Source organism: Mastigoproctus giganteus, chromosome 1, assembly GCF_048544385.1.
Source record: "Mastigoproctus giganteus isolate SK-2022 chromosome 1, ASM4854438v1, whole genome shotgun sequence".
Lineage (NCBI taxonomy): Eukaryota > Metazoa > Arthropoda > Arachnida > Uropygi > Thelyphonidae > Mastigoproctus > Mastigoproctus giganteus.
In genome coordinates this window covers 41,623,467-41,647,768 of record NC_143575.1, presented here as the reverse complement: position 1 = coordinate 41,647,768, position 24,302 = coordinate 41,623,467, and the positions used below count along the sequence as shown (strand labels likewise).

At 34.4% G+C, this 24,302-nt stretch overlaps 1 protein-coding gene across 1 annotated transcript in view; it reads right to left on the bottom strand.

The window, feature by feature from the left end:
- SREBP (Sterol regulatory element binding protein) overlaps window positions 1-24,302 on the bottom strand; it is a 127,336-nt gene that overhangs the window by 36,786 nt on the left and 66,248 nt on the right. The window contains exons 9-11 of the mRNA XM_090372392.1: window positions 23,200-23,366; window positions 16,245-16,404; window positions 9,909-10,020 (exon numbers count right to left, since the gene is read on the bottom strand). Of these exons, the coding sequence (XP_090228518.1) occupies window positions 9,909-10,020; window positions 16,245-16,404; window positions 23,200-23,366 (439 nt within the window). The remainder of the gene's footprint in view (window positions 1-9,908; window positions 10,021-16,244; window positions 16,405-23,199; window positions 23,367-24,302) is intronic.

Below are 24,302 nucleotides of genomic sequence, written 5' to 3'. Positions count from 1 at the left end.
TGCTGCATATCGTAATTGGCTTGTTTCTAATTCTTCAGTTTCATTTTCTGCCTACACCAAAGCTCGCAACAAATGTAAAGCAGTCATTAATCAGTCCAAACTAGAGTTTGAACAGGCTAAGAGTAGAAAACTTGCTTCTTGCCCTAATGGTAGATGAGCATTCTGGTCTCTTGCCAAAGCTATTGGCTGCAACTTTTGCCCATCTCTGCTCCCACCTCTGTCCAAACCAGATGGTTCCGTTGTCACTTCAACCAAGGATAAAGCCGACCTGGTAGCATCCCATTTTTCTTCCAACTCATGTATTAATGATCTTGGTAAAACACCTCCCACCATTCCCAACACGCTCCATTCAATGCATCCTGTGGTCTTCTGTCAAAAGAATGTCAGAAGGATTTTGACGAATCTTGATGCTAAGAAAGCTCCAGGTCCCGATGGTATTTCTCAACTTGTTCTCAAAACCTGTGCTCCTGAACTTACTCTTATTTTTTGCCGCCTTTTTTCACTTTCTTATTCCAAAGGTGTTTTTCCTTCTGCTTGGAAATTTGCTCACATCCAGCCAGTTCCTAAAAAGGGTGACAAATCCATCCCATCATCGTCCCACTGCAATTACTTCTACTCTTTCTAAAGTAATGGAGAAATCAATTAACAGCCAACTCTTAAACTACCTAGAAACCTTCCGTCTGATCAATGATCGCCAGTATGGATTCCGTCAGTGTCGATCCTCTGGTGATATTCTGGCTTATCTTACCCATTTATGGACTAATTCAATGGAAAGGTTCGGTGAAACAAGTAGTTGCTCTTGACATCTCAAAGGCTTTCGATCGAGTTTGGCATAAAGGTCTTCTAAACAAGCTTCCATCTTATGGTTTGCCAACTGTTTTTTGTAATTGGTTATCCAGTTTTCTCTCTGATCGCTCACTGAGGGTGATGGTAGATGGTTCTCTGTCTTCTAACTTCTCCACTAATGCCAGTGTCCCCCAAGGTTCAGTTCTTTCCCCCACTCTTTTCCTCTTGTATATTAATGACCTTCTTCCATTGACCGGAAATCCTATCCATAGTTTTGCCGATGACAGCACATTGCATTCCACTTTCCATTTTGAGAAACCTTGCACTGCTCAATCAGCTTCAACTTCTCAAAAATCTGCTACCAATTCCTTAAATGCCGATCTTCAGGTAATTCTCCAGTGGGGCAAAGACAACTTAGTTGGTTTCTACCCTTCTAAAACTCAGTCTTGTCTTATATCTCGCAAAAAGGATTCTTCTGCTCCTATGCTTATCTTTAGTGACACTCCGATTTCTAGGCAAAATGATATATCTCTTTTGGGGATTACCCTGACTTCTAATCTCTCTTGGCACAAGCACATTACAAATATTGCTTCCTTTGCATCTAAAAAACTTGGTTTTCTCTTTCGCTCTCGGCATTACTTTTCTTCCAAACAGCTGCTCATTCTGTATAAATCCCAAATCCGCCCTGCCATGGAATATTGTTCCCACATCTTGGGTGGTGCCCCAAAACCTCTCTCAGGCTTCTTGATTCCATTCAGAAGAGGGCAGTTAGGTTAATTAATGATTCATCTCTAACAGAGTCTCTCCACTCGCTGTCTCATAGATGTACTACATGCCTCTTCTACAGATACTTCCATGGGCACTGTTCTTCTGAATTGGCTTCTATAATTCTCACTCTCTCTCTTTCAAAACAGTCCAAACACGTGCAGCCACCAGCCAACATCCATTTACTGTCCAACTTCAAACTCACAGAATGAACTTTTCATCTTCCTCGTTTATTCATTGAACTGCTGTTTTCTGGAACAACCTTCCTTCGTACGTATTTCCTGAAAATTACAGTCTACAGAGGTTCAAGTCCAATGTCAACAAATATCTTCTTTCGTCTTCTCAACCTTCAACCCAAGCACGGTACTAAGTACTATAGGTTCTAATACCTCTCGTGTTTGGGGTTTTAAAAAAAAAAATATATATATATATATATATATATAAAATCTTGCTTTCTTTCATCATTTGCCATTTCTCATCAGTGTCTTACTTGCAAGACAAAGCTATTTCCAACAAAGTTTTTCTCTGGTTGTGTTTTCCAGGGTCAGTCCCTCCAAAAGCACTATAATGGGAGTTTACTGTTCTATCAAATCTGATTAAGAGTTTAACAGACAACTGGACATTTAGTACCAAACGAAGAGATACAAATCATTTTAATAAAATGCAACAGTGGCATGTCTCTAGAAAGAAATAATTTTCCAGAACAAAGTTCATCAATGCAAATAAGCAATTGAGAAGTAAAATTACAATTGGAAGAACACTGACATTGGGCAAGCTTGTTGTTGTCCAAAGTCTTGATAATCCTTCAGGATTATCAAGACTTTGGGAAACCTTTTTACCCTCCTTTTCTCTTACTACACCAAGATTCTGTGGAAAGTATTCAAGGTGGCTGTATGGAAACAAATCTTCACACTCTTGCTGTAACATAGTCCTTTGATTTAGAAATGCTGACAAAGTTACTCAAAACACCACTGAATGCTAACTAAGCCTCCACTTCTCTCTGAGATATGGAAGTTATGAAATTATCTTCTTCAAGGAGCCCTCTGATTTGTAGTCCATCTAAAACATTAGCTTGAACTTTAGTATCATTCAAGCTGACTGGGCTAGCCAGGTGGGTAAAGTGCCTGCCTGGCAGCTCAAAGGTCGCGAGTTCGAATCCCACCTCGGGCTTGGATCAGAGTAAAATGCAAAAATTTTGGGAGGTGCATTATGGCCACAGAAGCTGATGCGCCAACAACTAACAAAAAAGTATCATTCAATTCAGAAAAATTTGAAACAATGCATTGAAAACAGCCTCCTTCTTCTATGACCAGTTTTATATGTAGCTGTGGCAGAATTTTGTTTAGAGAGCAAGTGGTTTGTTGATAACATTTGTTTCCAGCATGCAAAAACCACTGAATAACAAAAATTATGAAGAAGAAAGAGAGATTAGTCTTGTTATTTCTTTCTAATCCAATGGCCATAAACTGTTACACTAATAACACACATTTAAAATAAATAAACAAAACACCTACAACACTTTTTTCCTCATATGATCATAGTTTTCAAACAGCAAGAATCATGTACACTTGTATTACTCAATCAACTAAATAATATTTTCAACACAAAACACATACAGTGCATTGTTTCACTTAACAAGTAAGAGCTATTAAAACTGCTTTTTTTGAGAGAGAGAGAGAGATAGAGAAAATTGTTCTCCATTGTTTTTGCTTAGTCTAAAGATATCAAAAATTTACTTTCAAATTCCATTTGAATCCTGATTTATGAGATAAAAATAAATATGATCCCCACCCCATCCAACTCAATTTTGAGCATATATAGTAAATAAGAAATTCTGATTGTTATTAAACTGCTAGAAATTTTTAGCTGAACAAAATGATATGCACATAAGTCATAGTATCAGTATTAATAGGACAATACCATCTATTAAAGTTTGAAGGATAATAATGATTACTGATAATAGTTAAGTATGTATGCATAAGCAGGTTAATAATGCAAGGGCACATAGATAATGAAATGCTGTACATGAAGTTTTAACCTAATACCAGTGATCAAGTGAGTGCAAAATCTGTTAAAATGTTTCTTATAAAAATGTGTTTTTATTATTAAATGATATTCACTATAATATTTAGGCTACTGCTAGCAGCAAAGAGTGAGCAATATTAGAATTGCATCCTTCTGTTTCTCATCTGACTATGTGGCCACACAGATTATACAGAAAACATTCATTTATTTTGATACAGTAATTAGCAATACTGAAATAAAACTAAATAGCAGGAAATCTGAATGAGTTTTAGCTGTCATACATCTGCCAAGTGGTAAAAAATATAACGATGACTGAAATGTTTTCAGCAAAACTCAAAAAGCTGACAGTAGTATATTTTTCAGGTTATTTGAATAATCTCTCTAGTTCCCACTAAAGACATGCCCTGATTACTGTTATTAACCACCCTACCCCCTTTTATATCATCAGTAAGCAGACATAAAACATGTTATATCTTCACCAATGTTAATGAATAACAGAAACAGGAGATTAACTCTTGTTAACAGGAGAGATTGCTTCTACAGGAATGGGATACACTTAAATAGAAAGGGTGCAAGAATATTTGCTAATGCTATCGAGGTAATGTTAGGTGGATCAAAAAACTGCTAGCTTAGGGGGATTCATAGACTAACAGTTTAACAGTAGCCGCAGGCAGAGGTGGATGTGATTCTTGCACTGCTTCTATTGGAATGAGCAGTAGCCCGGAAAGCAAGTTGCTGGGGATTTCAGGAACTGCTGGAAGTCACGAAACAAGTAAATATGTGGGCTGTGTGAGTAACTAAGAGTAAGAACAGGTACATGTATACTTGCATGTACACCAATGCTAGGAGTATAGTAAATAAATTTGATGAATTTGAAGTGCTCAAAGGCAGATATTGTTGGGATAACAGATATGTGGTGTCACACAGATATAAGGAATGCAGAATTGGAATTTGAGGAGTACAATGTGTACAGAAAGGATAGACAGAACAGGAAGGGAGAAGGGGCTATGCTATTAGTTAAAATCTAAGGAAGTGCATCCAATTGATGTTGGTGTGCAATGCAATGTTGAGTCTGTTTGGTGTGACATAAGCACTGGGAAAGGAAAAATGAGAATAGGTGTGTGTTATAGGCCTAATGAATCTGATGGGTATAATGAGCAATTGTGCAGAGAAATAGAGTGGGCCAGTAAATCAGAGTGTCTTATAATGTGGGATTTCAACTTCCCAGATATCGACTGGAACTTGTGGGTTGGTCATTCGCATACTAGCAAGACTTTTGTGGATTTATTGGATGATTGTTTTCTACAGCAGCATGTTCGAGAAGCAACCAGAGGGAGTAACACTCTTGATCTGATTATCAGCAGTGATTATTCACGCATTAAGAATTTACATATAAAAGGAACCACTAGGTGGCAGTGATCACAGTGTACTGATGTGCGATTTACTTAAAGATGTAACTGCCATCAGGGGTAATGGGAAGGGTTTTTGCTTTCGTAAAGGTGACTAAAGTGGTCTCAGACAGTTTTTAAATTCTATATACAGTGGGACCAACTGATGATGTTAGCAACAGCAAATTCTAAATGGGAAGCATTCAAGGAAGTAATCTTGGAAGCCACTAGGCTTTCTGTTTCAACTAAGAAATACTGCTCTAGGTTTAGGCCCAAACAAATGTTAGATGAACTAATGAGACTTGTGGCAGAGAAGAAAAATGCATGGGATGCATATAAATTATCAGGCGACACAGAAATCTATGGTAGATATAAGGTAGTCTGTAATCAAGTCACAAAGGAAGTTAGGCAAGCAAAGGCAGATAACGAGAAATCTTTGGCAAAGGATGCAAAGAAAAACAGCAAAGACTTCTTCACTTATAAACTCTAGAAGGAAGAGAATGAATCAGATGGGTCCACTTGATATCGATGGTTCAACTGTTGATGATCCTGCTCAGATAGCTGACAAACTGAATGAGTATTTTGCATCTACATTCAGATGTAAGGAATTCTGTAGGGAAGTGGAGGACAGAAGCTTATTAAACTCTAACAGGGAGATTAATGATTTTGTAATAACTGAGGGCAAAGTGGAGGAGAAATTGTTGAATTTAAATATAAGTAAGGCACGTGTGGTGGATGGGATCTATCCAGTTGTATTAAAGGAGGCAGCAAAGGAAGTAAGCAAATCTTTAGCCATAATTATGAGAGCACCCTTGGACTCAGGGGAACTCCCCACGGACTGGAGATGTGCAAATGTATCTCCAATTCACAAAGGGGAATCAAAGGGTGAACTGAGTAATTACAGACCTGTTAGATTGACTTCTGTTCCAGGGAAAATAATGGAGTCACTGGTTAAAGAGGTGATACAGGATCACCTAGACAAGACTGCAGTAATAGTTCAGACACAGCATGGGTTTGTTAAGGGGAAGTATTGTCTGACCAATTTGATTGGATACTATGATATGGTCATGAAGGAACTAGATGCAAAAAATAATCTTGATATCATATACAGCAGGCCCGCGATTTAGCAGACCCCAATTTAACGGACTTCAGATTTAATGGACAAAAAATTTCTGTCCTAAAGGAAAAATTTGGAACTTATTTATATCTGATAGCTTCGAACATCTGTCTGATGTGCGGTGCTATCAGACAGATGTGCTGAAAATTCCTTCTAATGAAATAGTCTTCCTATTAGAAAGGCTGTCTTACTATTAGATAATGCACCTGCACACCCTAATGCTGAGAAGTTAGTTAGCAGGGATGAGAGAATTAAATGTGTTTTTCTGCCTCCTAACACTACTTAACTGATACAGTAGATGGATCAGGGTATAATTGTTGCACGTAAGAGGTTGTATAAGAAGTTTTTGGAAGAGGTGATGGTTGTTTTGGAAGAAACAGAAAAAGATACAAGAAGCACCAGGACACTGCAAAATTTACATGCATACATCAGATCTGCTATCTTCAATTTAGCAGTTGTGTTTTTTTTTTTTTTTTTTTTTGGTAGTTGTTGGCACATAGGCTTCTGTGACCATAATGCACCTCCCATGGTTTTTGCAGTACTTTGATCCAAGCCCGAGGTGGGAATTGAACCCGTGACCTTTGTGTTGTCAGGCAGGCACTTTACCCATCCGGCTAGCCCGGTCGGCTTAGCAGTTGTGTGGAAAGATATGAAGATTACTACCTCGGCTAATGCTGGGAAGAAGTTGTTGTACAACGTAGAACTTGAAATGGACTTCAAGGGAGTTGAAGCATTTAATTTGTGGAACACTCTTCTGAGGGCCGGCAACAAAAATGCAACTCATGATGTGGAACAGTGGCTCGAAAATGATGAAGGTGATCCAGGCTATCAAATTTTTTTCTGAGGGAGAGATTGTGGAAAATGTTCTTCATGGAGAACAAGAGGACGATGACAAAGACGAAGAATCAGTTGCACCTCATCCTAAATTGTCTGTTATAAGACAACATATGGATGACATTATATTGAATCATCATCAGACCCTGATGTGCTTCCTTATTAGGAACATTTTAGAGATTTTCGATCTACAGTAATAAGGAAGCAGCACCAAGGTGTAAGGCAACTGAAGCTTGATGATTTCTTCAAGACTACTCCATCAACTGGACCTGTTTCACCAGAACCCTCTCCCTCCATATGACAGTGTTTCTGACTCTGAATGCGATTCTTTCAAGTAAGTTAATATTAATATTGAATATTATGTATCTTTTTTTAACGTTTTTTGTATGTTTTTTATTCAGTGGAGTTTAAGAATTTTAAAGTCTTTTTCCCTCTCTAAAATGGATTTAAATTAAAAAACTAATATTCACATTGAAAACAACTTTGTGTGAGCTTTAAGAAAAAAAAAAATTAAAAAAGTGGTGGAAACACTCCATTAGTTACATTGCATAGTTTTTGAAATGTTTAATTAAAATAAAGTTTGGTTCCTGTCATAAATTTATTTTTATATTTTTAACAGCTGTTTTAATGGCATGTATTAAAATTACTCAATTTGATAGTATGAATCGGAGCTATAATGCTCAATATGTTCTAAATTGATATCAATAATTTTGATATCAACGTAGAATGTAGTTAGCATTATAGCTCTGGTTCATAAGAAAGGAAAATTGTTTTGCATTTTTTTCGTTAAATTAATTTTTTAACTTAATTTTTAATTGCGTTAAATTGATTTTTAATTGCGTTCATTTGATTTTTAATTGTTGTTAATTATTTCTTACTGTAATGCAAGATTCTCAATTTTTTTTTTTATTGTTTTCGTTTTAATTTCTGGAGAGTATCATACGAAAGTGTTCTATGTATCATATTGAGGTAAACTTCTCTTATTCTTTTACAAATAAATTACTCAATGTACATTATAATAATATTTTATTCATACTTATACATTATAATAATATTTTAATACATCCTGTACATTGTAAGCTCGTTATTAATATATGTTTTTAAAATACATTCAATTTAACGGACTTTCGGCAATAGCGAACACCCCTTCCCTCAATTAGTCCGTTAACTCGAGGACCTACTGTACTTGGATTCCAGGAAAGCTTTTGATACTATCGCACATAGAAGACTACTGTATAAATTGGAGCAGAATGGCATTAAGGACAAGTTGCTACAATGGATAAAAGGATGGTCGAGTGGGAGAAGAAGACACAGTGGTAATCAATGGACACTGCTCTTCATGGACTAATATTATTAGTGGTATCCCCCAGGGTTTGGTGTTGGGCCCATTGTTGTTTTGTATATTTATCAATGATATTAATGAAGATATATCAAGCTTAATGTTAAAGCTTGCAGATGACACAAAGGTTGGCAGGGTTGTTAATAACAGTAATGACAGTATGCTGCTGCAACAGGACCTGGAAAAGTTGGGCAGATGGGCTGAGAAGTGGTAACTGAAGTTTAACATTGACAAATGCAAAGTACTGCATATGGGTAGCAGTAACCCCAGATAAGTGTACCAACTGGGAGATGTTACACTCAGGGTAATGGAGAATGAAAGAGACCCTGGAGATAATTGTGCAGTCAGATATGAAGTTTTCTGAGAAGTACAGACAGGCTGCCAGAGTAGGTCATGGGGGTCTTGTCAATGATATACAGGAAATGCTAGCAGGAATAAGGAGGTGATTATTCCCTTGTATAAGACAATGGTCAGACTACACCTTGAGTACTGTGTACAGCTCTGGAAGCCACATTTTATGAAGGATGTAGAGTTGCTAGAACAAGTACAAAGAAGGGCAACAAGACTGGTGAGGGGAACAAAGGGGTGCTCTTACAAAGAAAGGCTTAAGTTCTGCAAACTGCAGAATCTGGAGACTAGGCACCTGCGAGGTGATCTGATTGAGGTGTGCAAGGCCTTGAATGGATTGAGCAGACTCAATGCTGATGGGATTCTTCCTCTTGCTCAGATTACAAACCTGAGGGGGGCATAAACTGAAATCGAGAAAAGATAGTTGTTGAATAGATGTGTGGAAATTTGCCTTTAGCCAGCGGGTAGTTGATTGCTGGAACAAACTTCCATCTGTCATTGTGGAAGTTGATAGCTTAAATAAATTCAAGGAAGAAGTGGACAAACTTTTGCAGTGAATGAATGGGTAAAATCGGAAGTTTTTTTTGGCTGATACTGTATAAGCTTGCTTTCTTGCATCATATGCCTCTACTAATGCTAATTCTAAATTGTGAGGGGCTTCTAAAAACAATGGATGCCACATAACAATAAATGAAAATACCTTACAAAACACAGCTGAAAATTCTAACTAAAAATAAACAATCGATGATATTTCCAAACAAGTGCACTTATTTTTTGGTTTATAAATTTGGCAGTATTTTTCTATTATCATTTTATATTTTATTTTACATGAAACTATAGTGCACCAAATTACAATACACATATAACAAAACAAATATAAATTTATATTTTTATTATCATTTTTAACAATAACAAAGATATGAAAAATAAATTAAGAACTTGCAATGGTAAAAAAAAAGGAAAAAAAGAGAAATAAAAGTCTGGTTACATTATATAGCTTATTGAGCCAACAAAATCTGAAGACAACAGTGTTATCAAGGGTGTTCATTAAATTGTCAAAAAAAACAAAACAAAAAAAAAAAAAAAAGTCTAAGCCGAGGTTATTAGCAAGTGAGGAATCACTACTGGATGGCTGGATATGTATGAAAAGATTGTTGATGCCTGGTTGGCCTTAGACAGGAATGGAAATAAGATAAATTGTATAAGTTCCAGAACATCAATTCCCAGAAAGAATTTAAGAGAGAATTATTATATATTTCAATATATATTTTTATATATACTATTAAAAATATCATTTAAAACTTACCTTTTCTTTACTAAAGGCAGGTCAAGCTTCATTGTCGGCGAAACAATGGCTAAAGATGTTTTTTCAAGAAGATATTCTCGAAATGTTTGGGAAACAAATGAGAGTGGATCCACTGAAAATAAACATATATGTGTTTTACTAATTCATGTGGACAAAACTACACATACAGAGAGAGAGAGAGAGAGAGAAGTGCCTTTGACTAACTTTAAAATGTGGTTGCAGTGGCTAAGAGAAAGAAAATTGAAAGAACGAATAACTGAAAATGAACATGTACTGATCAAAATTTAATTCACTTTTAGTATGACAACATATTCAATTACACTGTATACAGAACAAAAAAATCTCATTCACATGTAATAACTGCATGAAGTTCCACATTTTATGGCTATACTGTTGTCAATCTGACATGAAACTTTTAATGAGATGGAAAATCTTCTATACAGAAGTTTGCACAGGCCTGGGCTTTGCCAAAGGGGCTTCCATGTGTAATAACTGGTTTTGTCCAACCCATGAGCCAGGCCAGGGAAAAACTGACAGTATCTGGCTGGGTTTAGTTGAAATTATATTCATCAGACATTATTAGAAAAATTGTGGCTTTTTCTAGGTTGAAAATTTTAATGTTATCTATTAAATAAAAATTTATTTATTTTTTATTGAAGTTTAACTAATTTAACAATTGCAAACAAATGTCATATACGTTATTTCATAGTTGCTGCCATAAAAGAACATCCAAGATGAAATCTGTGAACTGACAAGTTATCCTACACAAGTAATAATTCTGTCATTGAATAAATATACTGTTTATAGCAAGCATGAAAATCCCTGGCATTTATCTCCATGAAAAAAAATAATAATAATTAAAAAATTTCTCTATTTCTGGGTTCAAGTCCCTCCCATACCCTTCCTGGGGTCAAGTCCCATGAGGGGTTTCTGCTATCAAACACCAAGGAGACCCAGGAAATTAAAGCAGTTAAAGAAAACAAAAATATTATAAGGCACTATTGACAAATGAAACTAATAAATCCTTATTAGTAGACATAAAGAAAAGTGCAAGAGGGCCAAGAAAGAGAAATCTTTACAAAAAAATGGGGGGGGGGGGGTGGAAGGTACAGTATATCCTCGTTAATTAGATATAAAGTCATTTGAAATGCAATGTATTTTGAACTTTCCCCCTATCAACAACATATGGATTTACATGAAGTTTAGTACAGATCATTCAAAATATGTCTAACAAAATTTGAAGCTTGAAGTGAGATCCAACTTGTGATTAGCTTGTCTAATTTTAAAAGACTGCCAAAACCTATTACAGGTAAACGTTGTGATGATGAAACTGAAAGCAGTTATAACAAAAATAGTAACATTATACAGTATATGGCACCTTCAAATTTTACATTTTTATCCACTTCCCCAAAAACTGTGTGGAATCACCGACATTCTAGTTACTGGTGCACACATAATCCATTTTGTTTATAATATGAAGGTATGGGAGACTATATGCATACACACTGATCACTACTGGTACAAAACATGATTTCCCAATATAAGTGCTGTGGATTTTCAAGTACCAAATGTATAAACTCAATTTGAGCGAGAGAGATGGTGGGGAATTAACTCACTATTTAAAGAAGAGCCTAAATGTGAGGGTGCTTGGGGAACTTTTCTCTCATTTTCGATATCACATTGCTGATCCAGGTTAAAAGATAAAATATACATAAAAAAAAAAAAAAAAAAAAAAATATCACATACCTCCACATCTGATTCAAACAGTTCCAACATAATTGTTTTTTTTTTTTTTTTGTTAGCTATTATTTATTTTAACATACAGTAGTAGTAGCAATGGAGGCATGTGATGCAAGAAAGCAAGCACATGAGCTTATGTAGAATCAGCCAAAAAAAAAAAAACGAATTCCATACATCCATTCTCTTTAAAAGTTTGTCCAGTTCCTCTTTGAATTTATTTAAGCTATCAACTTCCACAACAACAGATAGAAGTTTGCTCCAGCAAACTAGTATAAAGCAATATTATGCAGCTTCCATAATCTTTTTCATAATTAGCAATGTATTTACATGCACCGATTCCACAACTGTAATCAAACATATTTTTCCAAGTGTATTTGAAAGCTGGGCACATATTTTATGTACAGCTTGCATGCAGTGAACTGCAAGACTATCATTATGGCAAAAATGAAACCTAGCAACTGTGTTAGTATTAGTATTATTATTAGCCATATGGTGCAAGGAAGCCTGAGAGGCTTATGATGCATCAGCCAAAAAAAAAAAAAAAAAAAATTTCTGAATTACCCTGAGAGAGAGAGAGAGAGAGAGAGAGAGAGAGAGAGAGAGAGAGAGAGAGAGAGAGAGAGAGAGAGAGAGAGAGTGTGTCAGAAGTAGAAGGGAATCACCAAGAAAGAGAAGAAAAATGATATCCAGGTGAGGACCCTGGGTGTGCCAAGCCCATACCACCAGATGTGAGCCCCTGGGGTTTCTGAATTTCTCCACCGCATAATTATCTTTTTGTTGACTGAATAATGCATTGATCATCTATTCACAAATATTTATGACAAGGAAACTAAAATTCTACTGATTATTTTAAATGAGAATAATAAAATAGTGCAGTATAACAGTTGTTTTATCATATAGTGTTATTTCACTATACGTTACACAACGTTACACATATAGTGAAAGGAAGCCAGAGGCTTTTGCTGAACCTGCCAAAATAAATAATAATAAATAAATAAAATAAAATATTTAAATTGAACTAAACATGGTGTAATCAAATGATGATTTACTAAATCAGGCACTATTATACCATGTTAAAAGAATCATTGCACTGACAAGTAGTGCTGAAAAAGAGCTTATTGTTACCTGTGTATGCAAAAAATTATAAATAAAAGAGACAAATGAAAAGAAATTTAAAAATTCAAAATAAATAAGTAAACAGAAGCCTACATTCATCCAGTATAGCAGTATAGTGTCCTGCATAAGTATGATGTAACTGCTGCTGGAAATAAGCTAGAGAACCCAACTGCCATAAACCCAATGGGCAAATAAAGCCATCCTTAGAAAGAAAAACATAAAAGTATAGAAAGTTCAAGGAAACCACAATGGCCACTTCTTTTAGGAGGCTTCAGCCCTGTGGAACAGTACACAGTCTGTTTACAGTTTTTTTCAGTTCTTCTACCCTCTCCCCCCATATTGAATGTTCTTCAATATGGTTATTTCTATTCTCACTTAGCTGTTAATTAATTTCATTTTCTCTCTTGAGTTTGTTTTGTTTTCTAAATAAAAAAAAAAAATAATAATAATTTGGTATTAAATTTATAATTTTTCTTACTTTGTAACCTTAGTTAGTAGATAAATATAGCATATTTGTATTTTGGTCTGGCCTGTTGATTGACAAAGAAATTTGCATTTTGTCTTTTTAATTTGTTAAGTTGCTCTCTGATCATTGGATTGACTATATTTAAAATGTATTTCTGTTGTCTATCATGACTGTTTACACTGGGGCATTCATGATTCTTTTGCTGTCATCAAGCCATGACAGAAATGTTGATGTTTTGAAGAATTTCCACAGGGATGATGTCACTTTAAAGAAGTGGTTACTGTGGTTCCCTCAAATTTTTTGTGCTTTTTTTTCTAAGGGTATCTATATTTGCTTACTTATATTTGCCATACTTATCTAGGAGACTGTGCTGTTGTGCTTCCCTGGGTGAGCAGAGCTCGTACTTACTTATTTATTCTGAACTTAAGTTTATTTTCATTTGTTTTTTTATTTACAATTCAATTTTGCTGGTATGCAGGTAGCAGTAAGCACTTGTTAAGGATTACTTATAGTTTGCAATGATTCCATTAATGTGGTATAACATTCTAATTTAATAAATCATCAATGATAAAAAGTAAACAAAAAGTAATGATACAAATAAAAAAATAAAATATATAAACATAGAAAAAAGAAAATCTACCTATGTGTTGTCCTCACATAAGTAACTATCCAGCTGACCTTTGAATTTACCTAAGCTGTAAGCCTCAACTACCCACAGAGATAACTTATTCCAGTAATTAACAATTCAATGGCTAAAAGAAAACTTCCTATAATCCAGCCTAAACCTCTTATCCCATAATTTGAATTTATGGTCCATAGCTCTGAAATCACTTATAACAGTGAAAATTTTTCCTTCATTCAATTTACTATCTCCCCCCCCCCTCTAATGTGCCTATTGCCAAGCTCTGTAAACGTATTCAAGGTCTCTCCTTAAATGGACACCCCTTTTACATATCTCACCAAGCAGGCAACCTACTTTTGAACCCTTTCAAGAAACTTAATATCTTCTTTTAGATATGGTCTCCATACTTGAATACAGTATCCAGAATGCAAAGTTCCATATGTGGTCTTACAACAGAGTAGGATTGTGACCTCCCTGTCTCTATAATCAAATGTTCAATAAATCAATGATGGGACACCATGGGTCTTTTTTGCTGCCTGTTTATACTACTTGGAGAACTTCACTTCCACGCATATCATAATACTCATATCTCTTTCTTCCTCTCCTGTTTTTAATTCAAACTCCACCAATCATATAAGTTATTTTGGAGTTGCTATTCCCCAAAGTATAACCTTGCAGCTTGCAGCAATAAACCTTAGCTACCACTTTCCTGACTATCTCTGAAGCCTATCTAAGTTGTTGAGAAGGAGTACTGTTTAGTACTCATCATTGACAATGTGCCCTCTGTATCAATGAGTATAGAGTAAATACTTCAATGAATTCTCAAACAAAGGTATTAAAGATATCACAGAAGAGAAAAAGATTAAAATGGAAGAATTTTGGATATTATCTCAATTATTAAGCTGAATGTGGAAATTAAGCTGAAATAAAGCTGAATGTGTAAATTAAGCTGAAATAAAGCCGAATGTGGTAATTAAGCTGAAATAAAGCCAAATGTGGTAATTAAGCTGAAATAAAGCTAAATGTGGCAATTATAGGAGAATTTGACTCTTTAAAGTTCCAGGTAAAATCTATGCAAATTCCTTAGAGAAGATGGATTAGAACTATTGTTGAATAGTCTAAAGAGGTAAAACCAAGATCAAATATTTGCACTAAGATATAAATAAGCCATGGGTACAGTACAATATGTATTTAGGATTTGTTGTTATTGAAAATGCATACAACAAAGCAGGAAACTTCCTCTTTTGAATTTTAGAAAAATATGGCATCAAGGATAATCTTCTAATGAAATTAAATGTTTGCATAAAATGACAACTCAGCAGTGAAAATCAGAGGAAGCACTAGAAAATGGTCTGATGTTTGACACTTGAAGTGAGACAGAGTTACACTCATAACCAGTAATGTCCTCAAGTTTGAACAATGTTTCAACTACAACATCAAGCAATATTCAGTCTCAATGAATATCCCATGAGAAATATATTCTTTTTGCATTGGTTATAATGATATACACTAATCTTTTGGTTCAAATATAAATGGACAAAACCTGTTTACCTTCTGTTTCACAAAATAAAAAAATAAAAAAAAAAGAAAGAAAAATAAATAAATAAAATAAATAAACCTGGCAATTTTGTTTTGTCTTATTTATAATGATTGGTGACTGCACAGGACTGAGTTCTTGAGTTTTCTGTGCCAATTATCGGAGTTGCTATTTTTGCTTGTGGACAACAACAGACAATCTCATGATCATTAGCAAACTTCCAGACAGCTGTACTGTATGTCATAGATGTTCAACATGTAGTTGTGGAAAGGACTTTATATGGCTTTCAGGTGAAATCTACTCCATACAACCAGTAAAGGGCAATGGGAAAGTTATGCATGGAGAATTTGTTGGGGGAAAAAAAAAAAAAAAAAAAAAAAGCACACAGGCTGTACAGTTTGCAGACAATCCTGAGAAATGACATTCATCAGGATACACACAACAGTATTTGAGAACTAAATTTTTAACTTGAATTGCAACTATGAGTTACATAAATTTTCCATCAAAAATTTAATTTTTGATGGATAAAAATTAAATTTATTGCAGATACCACCTGTAAATTAATAATGTCTATGTTATAATATAAATTTCTATAATAATTATAAAATAATGACATGTTTCATTATAAAATACACAGAGTACAAAAGTTTGTACCTTGATCATGACAACAAATATTCCTCTGTTTCTTAAGTAATATTACAACTGAGTTGAATTAGTCATTTAGATGTATCTAATAATTCCACAATTTTTTTGTTTAAATGGAGGGTATAGTACAGAAAACTAAAGTGAATAATCAACAGTAACACATTATTTTGGATTAAAGTTTGAAATGTATGATAGATAACAATCATTTACTTGGATTTTCCAGAGAGCTAAATAGAGTCTGCTGTTCATTGTATGTCCACTTTTCTGTTTGGAAAAAGTTATGTCCAACTGGTTTAAAAAGCCACTGTAAGGTTGGAACTGGAAGACCATTAGCTGTGCATACTTTTCTGGCCTGCCTCAAAAGGTACCACTGAAAATTAAATAAAATATAGTAAATAGGAATATTTTATAAAAATAGATATGAAACTGATTAATAAGACAAATCTGGAGTGAGAATTCAAAATTACAGAAAAAAAAACCCCTCAAAATAATGTGTATCATATGAAAATATATAAAATTGTTGCATATTTTCTTAGAGAATTGCATTCCAAATGTCTTTTTGACGTCGGAGATGCAGTTCTGGGAGAAACATAGGATGGAATAAGTTCATATTATCAGGTGTGTGTGTGTGTTTTAATATTGTGAAGAGCAACTGAATGTCTAATGACTTTAATAGGCAATTACATCTATGAAAATCTTGCATTTAGATGAACTGCTTCAGTCATTCACCCATAGAGGCATAAACACAGTTGTGCACTGCTTTATTAGAAAAATACTAATAACTAGAAACAATTTTTTTTTTTTTTTTAGTTTCAAGAGATTTGCAAATGGACTAAAAGTAAATAATGCCTTTACATTTACTTATAATCAGCTATAATGGGAGAGTTAACAGTTGCCCATAATATTTACTTTCTTCCCTTTATGTCTTTCTTTTATTGTTAATCAATGCCTGCTATTCAAGAACTATCATCAAAATATCCCTTTATTTATTTATTTATTTATTTATTATTGAGCATGTAAAATATACACAGTTAAAATAAAGCAGTTAATCATGATTTTTTTAAAATTTTTCATTTGAAAAGTATACTTTTATTGCATATGTAAATGTATTTAATAAAAAAAAAGTAAGATATATAAATGAGGCTAATAAAAGATCATCTTGCTTGACCCTCAGGTTTACTAAGTGTGCTAATGCAATCAATCATTTTTTTCTTAAATCATCAACAGACATGTATATCAGCAATTCCTAACCTATGGGTCTTGACTCAAATGTGGGTTGCCATTTGATTTACTAAGGGTCTTGAAAATGCATGTATTTCCATTACATTAATATTTATGTTAGATATAACAAAAAATATAAGTATTTTCGAGAAATACTGATAAATAATATTCAATAAATTATTACTTCTAATTATGTCACTGCATACATCATACAATACTTATCTCAACATGCATCTGGATTTGCTTTTATTAGTAAATCATAAACTATTCACTGGTATAGCTCAGTTATAATGTGTTCACATGTTTTTCATTAGTAAAGCAGTGATCCGATGCTCAATTTGTACAATCTTACTAATGCACACGTTTTTGTTATTAGAACAGCAGTGAAATGTATTTGCAATTTGTAAATTGTTACAAATTTCGGATATTCCTGAAACAAAGTTGTGGTACTTTATTGCACTCACTCAGATGATCTTGGACATACTTTCATATGTTTCTTTCAAGTCAACAGCACAAAGTAGAGAAACTAATGGGAATGCATTTTCATTGTGCAGCTCATTCAGAGGTACACTATTATCTTTACAGAAACACAATCTTCCATAATAAAATATTTTGAAAACACTGCTGTTTCCAACATTCTGTAATTTCAGTTCCTGATTCAAGTAACTTCCATTGTTGTAACCTAGAACTAAGTCATTCAAGTCTTCTTGCTTAATTAAGTGCAGCACATTATAATTTTCTAGTCAATAGTGCAAATCTTTAAGTGGATGGTCCAACAAAGTCTGCAACACAAGAATCCTCACTGCTTTCTTTTTTCAATGATTTTGAGTGATCTGGTATCAGCAAGTCTTCATCATACAGAGCAGGCCTTATATGTTAGGATATCTGATGTTGTGCTTTCTTTTTTGGATATTTTTGCCATATAGAAATAGCAATAATTAATGTGGTCATGTGACGATGCCAGAGAAACAGCAAAAGGCATACTTTTAATTTTTCCCAATTAGCCACGTCACCAGATTTGTCGTGTAGGTAATACAGCACACACATGGAGCCCAAGTTTTGTCCTGATCACCAATCTTGCACCAAGGTACAAAGAATGTTCAAACTTAGTAATACTGAAGATTTAATTCCTCTGAGTTTTTGTTGTAAGCCATCTGCACACACACACACACACACAAAAAAAATTATCGGGGTAATTCATACACTTCCTTTATTTTTTACTTTTACTTAAATATTTTAACAATACAATGCCAAACAAAACACAGAAGACAAACAATGTGCAATCAATATGCAGATAAACTGTGCATGTAGTCACACTACAACTGTCTTTCCATTACTGAAAGAGAGAGGTGAGAGGCAGATGGAAAAGTTGAACGTGCAACAAGATCTAGAAAAATTAAGCAGATGGGCTGAGAGATGGCAATCTGAAGTTCAACATTCACAAATGCAAGGTACTGCATATGGGTAGCATATGGGTACCAACTGTGGGGTACTACTACACTCGTGGTAAGGGAAAATGAACAGGACCTGGGGGTAATTGTGCAGTCAGATATGAAGTCCTATGAGCAGTGCAGACGGGCTGCCAGGACAGCTCATGGGGTTTTGTCAATGATATACAGGAACTTTGCTAAAAGGGATAAGAAGGTGTTTATCCCATTGTACAAGACAATGGTTAGGCTGCACAGGTCTGGAGGCCCCATTTTAGGAAGGATGTAGAGCTGCTGGAGCAGGTACAGAGAATGGGGGGATACAAGGACTAATAGATTAACAGTAGCCACTGGCAGACATGAAAGTGATTCTTGCATTGTTTCCATTGGAATGAGCAACAGCCTGGAAAACAAGATGTAGGATATTTCAGAGACTGCTGGGAGTCACTGCGGTACAAGTGGTTGTGTTAGGGTAGCTAAGAATAGAAACAGGTGCATGTATACTTGCGTGTACACCAATGCTAGGAGTTTGGAAAATAAATTTGATGAATTTGAGGTATTGCTCAAAACATCAAAGGCAGATATTGTTCGGCTATCAGAGATGTAGTGTCACACAGATATAAGGAATGCAGAACTGGAATTTGGGGAGTACAACGTCTACAGAAAGGATAGACTGGATAGGAAGGGAGGAGGGGGTTATGCTATTAGTTAAGAAACACATAAAATCCAAGGAAGTGAAGCCAGTCGACATAGCTGGACAGTGCAGTGTCAAGTCAGTTTGGTGTGACATAAGCACTGGGAGATCAAAATTGAGAGTAGGAGTATGCTATAGGCCTAATGACTCTGATGAGTATAATAAGAAACTGTACAGGGAAATAGGGTAGGCCAGTAAATCAGAGAGTCATATAATGGGGGATTTTAATTTCCCAGATATTGACTGGAAATTGTGGGTTTGTCACTCACACACTAGCAAGGCTTTTGTGGATTTATTGGATGATTGTTTTCTACATCAGCATGTTCGGGAGGCAACTAGAGGGAGTAATACTCTTGATCTGATTACCAGTAGTGATTCTTCATGCATTAAGAATCTGCAGATAAAGGAACCACTAGGTGGCAGTGATCACAGTGTGCTGAAGTTGGATTTACTCAAAGAGGTAACTACCATCAGGGGTAAAGGGAAGGATTTTTGCTTTCGTAAAGGCGACTATGATGGTCTGAGACTATTTAAATTCTATACAGTGAGACCAACTGATGATGTTACCAACAGCAAATTCAAAATGGGAAGCATTCAAAGAACTTATCTTGGAAGCTACTAGGCTTTACATACCAACAAAGAAATATTTTCAAGGTTTAAGCCTAAATGGATGTCAGATGAACTAATGAGACATATGGCAGAGAAGAAAAATGCATGGGATCCATATAAATTAATGGGTGACATGGAAGCCTATGATAGATATAAGCTGGTCTGTAACCAAGTTACAAAGGAGGTTAGGCAGGCGAAGGCAGATTACGAGAAATCTTTGGCAAAGGTTTGGTTTGGTTTGTATTTTATTGGTGGAACTTTGGCAAAGCATGCAAAGAAAAACAGCAAAGAGTTCTTTCCTTATGTGTGTTCTTTCCTTTCCTCTATCGATATCAAGTGGTCCAATCTGATTCAGGGATGAATCAGATTGGACCACTTGATATCGATAGAGGTGTATAAAGCCTGGAATGGTTTGAGCATGCTCAATGCCGATGGGATTCTTCCTCTTGCTCAGAATGATCACCTGAGAGGGCATAAATTCAAATTGAGGAAAGACAGATGTAGGATAGATGTGCGGAAATTTGCCTTTAGTCAGCGGGTAGTTGGTTGGTGGAACAGACTTCCATCCTTTGTTGTGGAAGTTGATAGCCTAAATAAATTTAAGGCTCAGCTGGACAGGTATTTTGAACGTACGGAGGGGTGAAATGGAAGCGGGTTTTTTTTTTTTTTTTTTTTTGGCTGATGCTGCATAAGCTTGCTTTCTTGCATCATATGCTTCTACTAATGCTAATAACAACAAGGTTGGTGAAAGACATGAAGGTATGGATGCTCTTACCAAGAAAGGCTTCAGTTCTGCAAGTTGCAGCATCTGGAGATATCTGCAAGGCGATTTGATTGAGGTGTTAGGCTTTGAATGGGTTGAGCAAGCAAGAGGAATAATGTGGATGTTTGCCTTCAGCCAGCATTTGGTTGATTGTTGGAACAAACTTCCATCTGTTGTTGTGGAAGTGGGTAGATTGAATAAATTTAAGGAAGAACTAGACAAATTATTGGAGGGAATTGGCAGGTGACATGAAGGGTTTTTTTTTTTTTTTGGTTTTTTTTTTGGCTGATGCTTTATAAGCTTGTTCACATGCCACTACTAACATTAATACTAATGTTAACTCTTTCCATCATTCCTGCCAACTATGAGCACATGCAAATATTATTGGTAGATAGGTAATACAACAGATCGGGGTCATATCTACTTCCCTAACTTATATAAAATATATACATAACAGGTAAAGACAAAAACTTGTATGTGAAATTTTAAGAATTAATTTTGAAATATATCCATAAGAGGAAGAAAAGAGGTAAAAATCACATTGACTAGCATAATTTAAGCAGCAGTGGAAAGGCTGCAATGCATTGTATGCATGTGTGTCCTTTCCAAAGAAGATTAAATGTGATAATAATAAAGACATAATATTAAAACATTTAGCATCCTAATTTTCAAAAAAATATCTGGGGTTTGAAATGACTCTGGTTACAAAGGATCCATGAATTTTCAAAATGGGTCACATTCTCAAAAAAAGGCTGGGAGCTGCTGGTATACCATATAAATTTTCAAAAAAAAAAATAAATAAATAAAAAATAATAATAAATAAAATAATAAATAAATAAATTTTGTCATTTGGAATATTGGAAATTACAAGTGACAATTATTAATACAGGTATTTAATGTTAGCATTTTAACACAATTCAACTGAAAACATTACAGTGCATGCATTGCCCATGTGTTCAGTTGTCCGTTGTGCATCTGATTCTCAAGCTCTTTTTAGACAAATATGCTAATTTGTATAAAGTGCACATTGTCTTCACCATGTCTGTCCATCTGCATTTAACAACTCAACTCCTAATGGATGAATTTCATAAAATTTTATATATGACTCATTTAGAAAAATTTGTCAAGACATCCTAAATTTCATTAAAATCAGACCAATAGAAATTCGGACATTAATTATTTCTTTGTCCGTCAATAAATAGTAAGCCCCAATTGGTGGATTTGATGAAATATTATATTTAGTTCTCTTAGACTTGTTAAGCCTTCTCAAATTTCATTAAAATCAGACCAACAGAAATCTAGCAATTATTATTTCCTTTTTTCATACATATCACATAGACTATCCATATACCATATATTGTAGCTAAAGTACTGGATATTATGTCTGTTACCACAAACTTACTGGAAGAATGAATGAGCAATATGGAGGATGTGTAGAAACAAAATGCACTTAGTTCACATATAAAATATGTCATTACTTTTTGTACCCCTCGCCTTTGTTACTATTTGGTAATGCACCTGAAACGTAATGTACTGCATACATTAACTAATTTGTTATTACACGTATAAGTGTTGACAAAATATGACTGAAGCAATGCTACACTTTAAATCACTTTTTCATATTTTATTTTATATCTTGGAAAAAATTTCAAACTTTTATTTATGATGCTACATACATGTACACAGTACATATATGTATGTATAGTTTAATAACACAGTCAAAACTGGAATTTGCCTCCATTTTACTAATATGTAACAAATTGCAGAAAAAAAAAATTATTTTTTTTTTTGATTTGTAGCCAAAAATTTCAAAAGTGGAAATCACAGTAGAAACCATTAAAAAACAAGAAAAAGAAAGAAAAGAAACTCCAATCCCTCTTTAAAGGTATTCAAGCTTCCTACATTCAGAGTGCTATATGAAAGTTTATTCCAACAATCAATTACTCACTAGCTAAAGGCAAATTATTAGATATCTATTCTGTAACCACCACCAATTTTCAATTTAATTTTAAGGACTTGTTTGCTACTTTTCCTTCTACGCTTGGCAAAGACTTCTCATAATCTGCATTGGCAAGCCCAATTCCACAAGTTACCTTATTACAGATTAATTTATAATTAATATAGGATTTTGTGTCCCCTAACAATTTATACTCACTCCATATATTTTTCTTCTCTGTCACTAAGCTCTCCAACATCCATTTTAGCCATTAATCTTTGAATAATTCTTAAACAACAGAGCTTTGTTGGTGTTTAATGAAAAATATCCATAATGATCAAAAGCTATGGGTTTTGTAAATATTGGAAATGGTCCCTTTCCAAGCATTTTCTTCCTTTTTAAAAAATAATACATCCACATTTGCTGATGGTAATACTGAAATATGAATGAAATGTACAAGGAATAAGGTTAACTTACAAAAAAAAAAAAAGAAAGAAAAGAAAACCCATATTTACTGCAAGAAAGTGAACACGCTGTGGGAGACTCTCCTTGACACATAATGATGACATCACATATATTTCTGCTAAACTGTCCCGGGGAAAAGATGGCCCAGCTGCTTCAGCTAAATTCAAGGAACTCAGTGCAAGCATGACACATTCCAGTGTAGAATCAGTCAAATGACCTATTAATAAGTATAAATGTATATAAGTAATAAAACACTATATATGTGTCAAATTATGTTGTGTTCAAAAGTGAATAAGACTTGTACATCTTATGAAAATCCTATTTACAATTAACTTCAATATATAAGTCTAAAAACTTCAAGCCATACTAGGACAGTTAGCAATGCAACACTTTAAAATTAGCTTACAGCGGAGAAATTTTTAAATTCCATGTTTCATCATTTGAAATTCATTCATTGATCTTGTAAACAGTTAATTATTATTATTTATATTCAATTTTGGTCTCCCACTTCACCTCCCATCAAAATTAAGTAGAAATATCTCCACTGACTTTCCTACTAAAAAAAATTAAATGTGAAACTGTTAAATGCACTAACTACAGTTACTTCATGCCCACCAACTTTTAGAAATTGGAAATATTTTTAAAACAGACCCGCTTTCATTTGCAAGAAACCAGTAAGTTTTTCTAAAAGCCCATTTTAACAAGGACTAAACTATACATTTAGTGTATAGTTAGGCATAATCATCAGTTTCATTAGGTATATCAAAGGATCACCTTAAACAACCAAAGTTTCTAGTATTTAGAAAAACTTTCCTCTTCAAATTCCATTTGATTTAAAGAATTAAAAAAATTAAAAGAGAATACTAAAAATTTGCCCTCTGCCACATGTAGGGCAGAGGGTGGATTGTCATTTCTCTATAAAATATTTCATACACTAAAATAAAGTCAGAAGCTTTAACAGGGAGCTTTCCAGTCTTAGTCTTCACGCTAACTGTTACCAAAAACATAAGAGGACAGTAATTTAAATGTCAATAGAAATTGTCGGAACTACCCAGGATAGAAGTCATTATTTGATTCCATGATTAAAAGTAACTTGTCTTAAATTCCAAATTTTTGAAAACTCCTTTGGTAATTTAATCTTTAATATATTTGA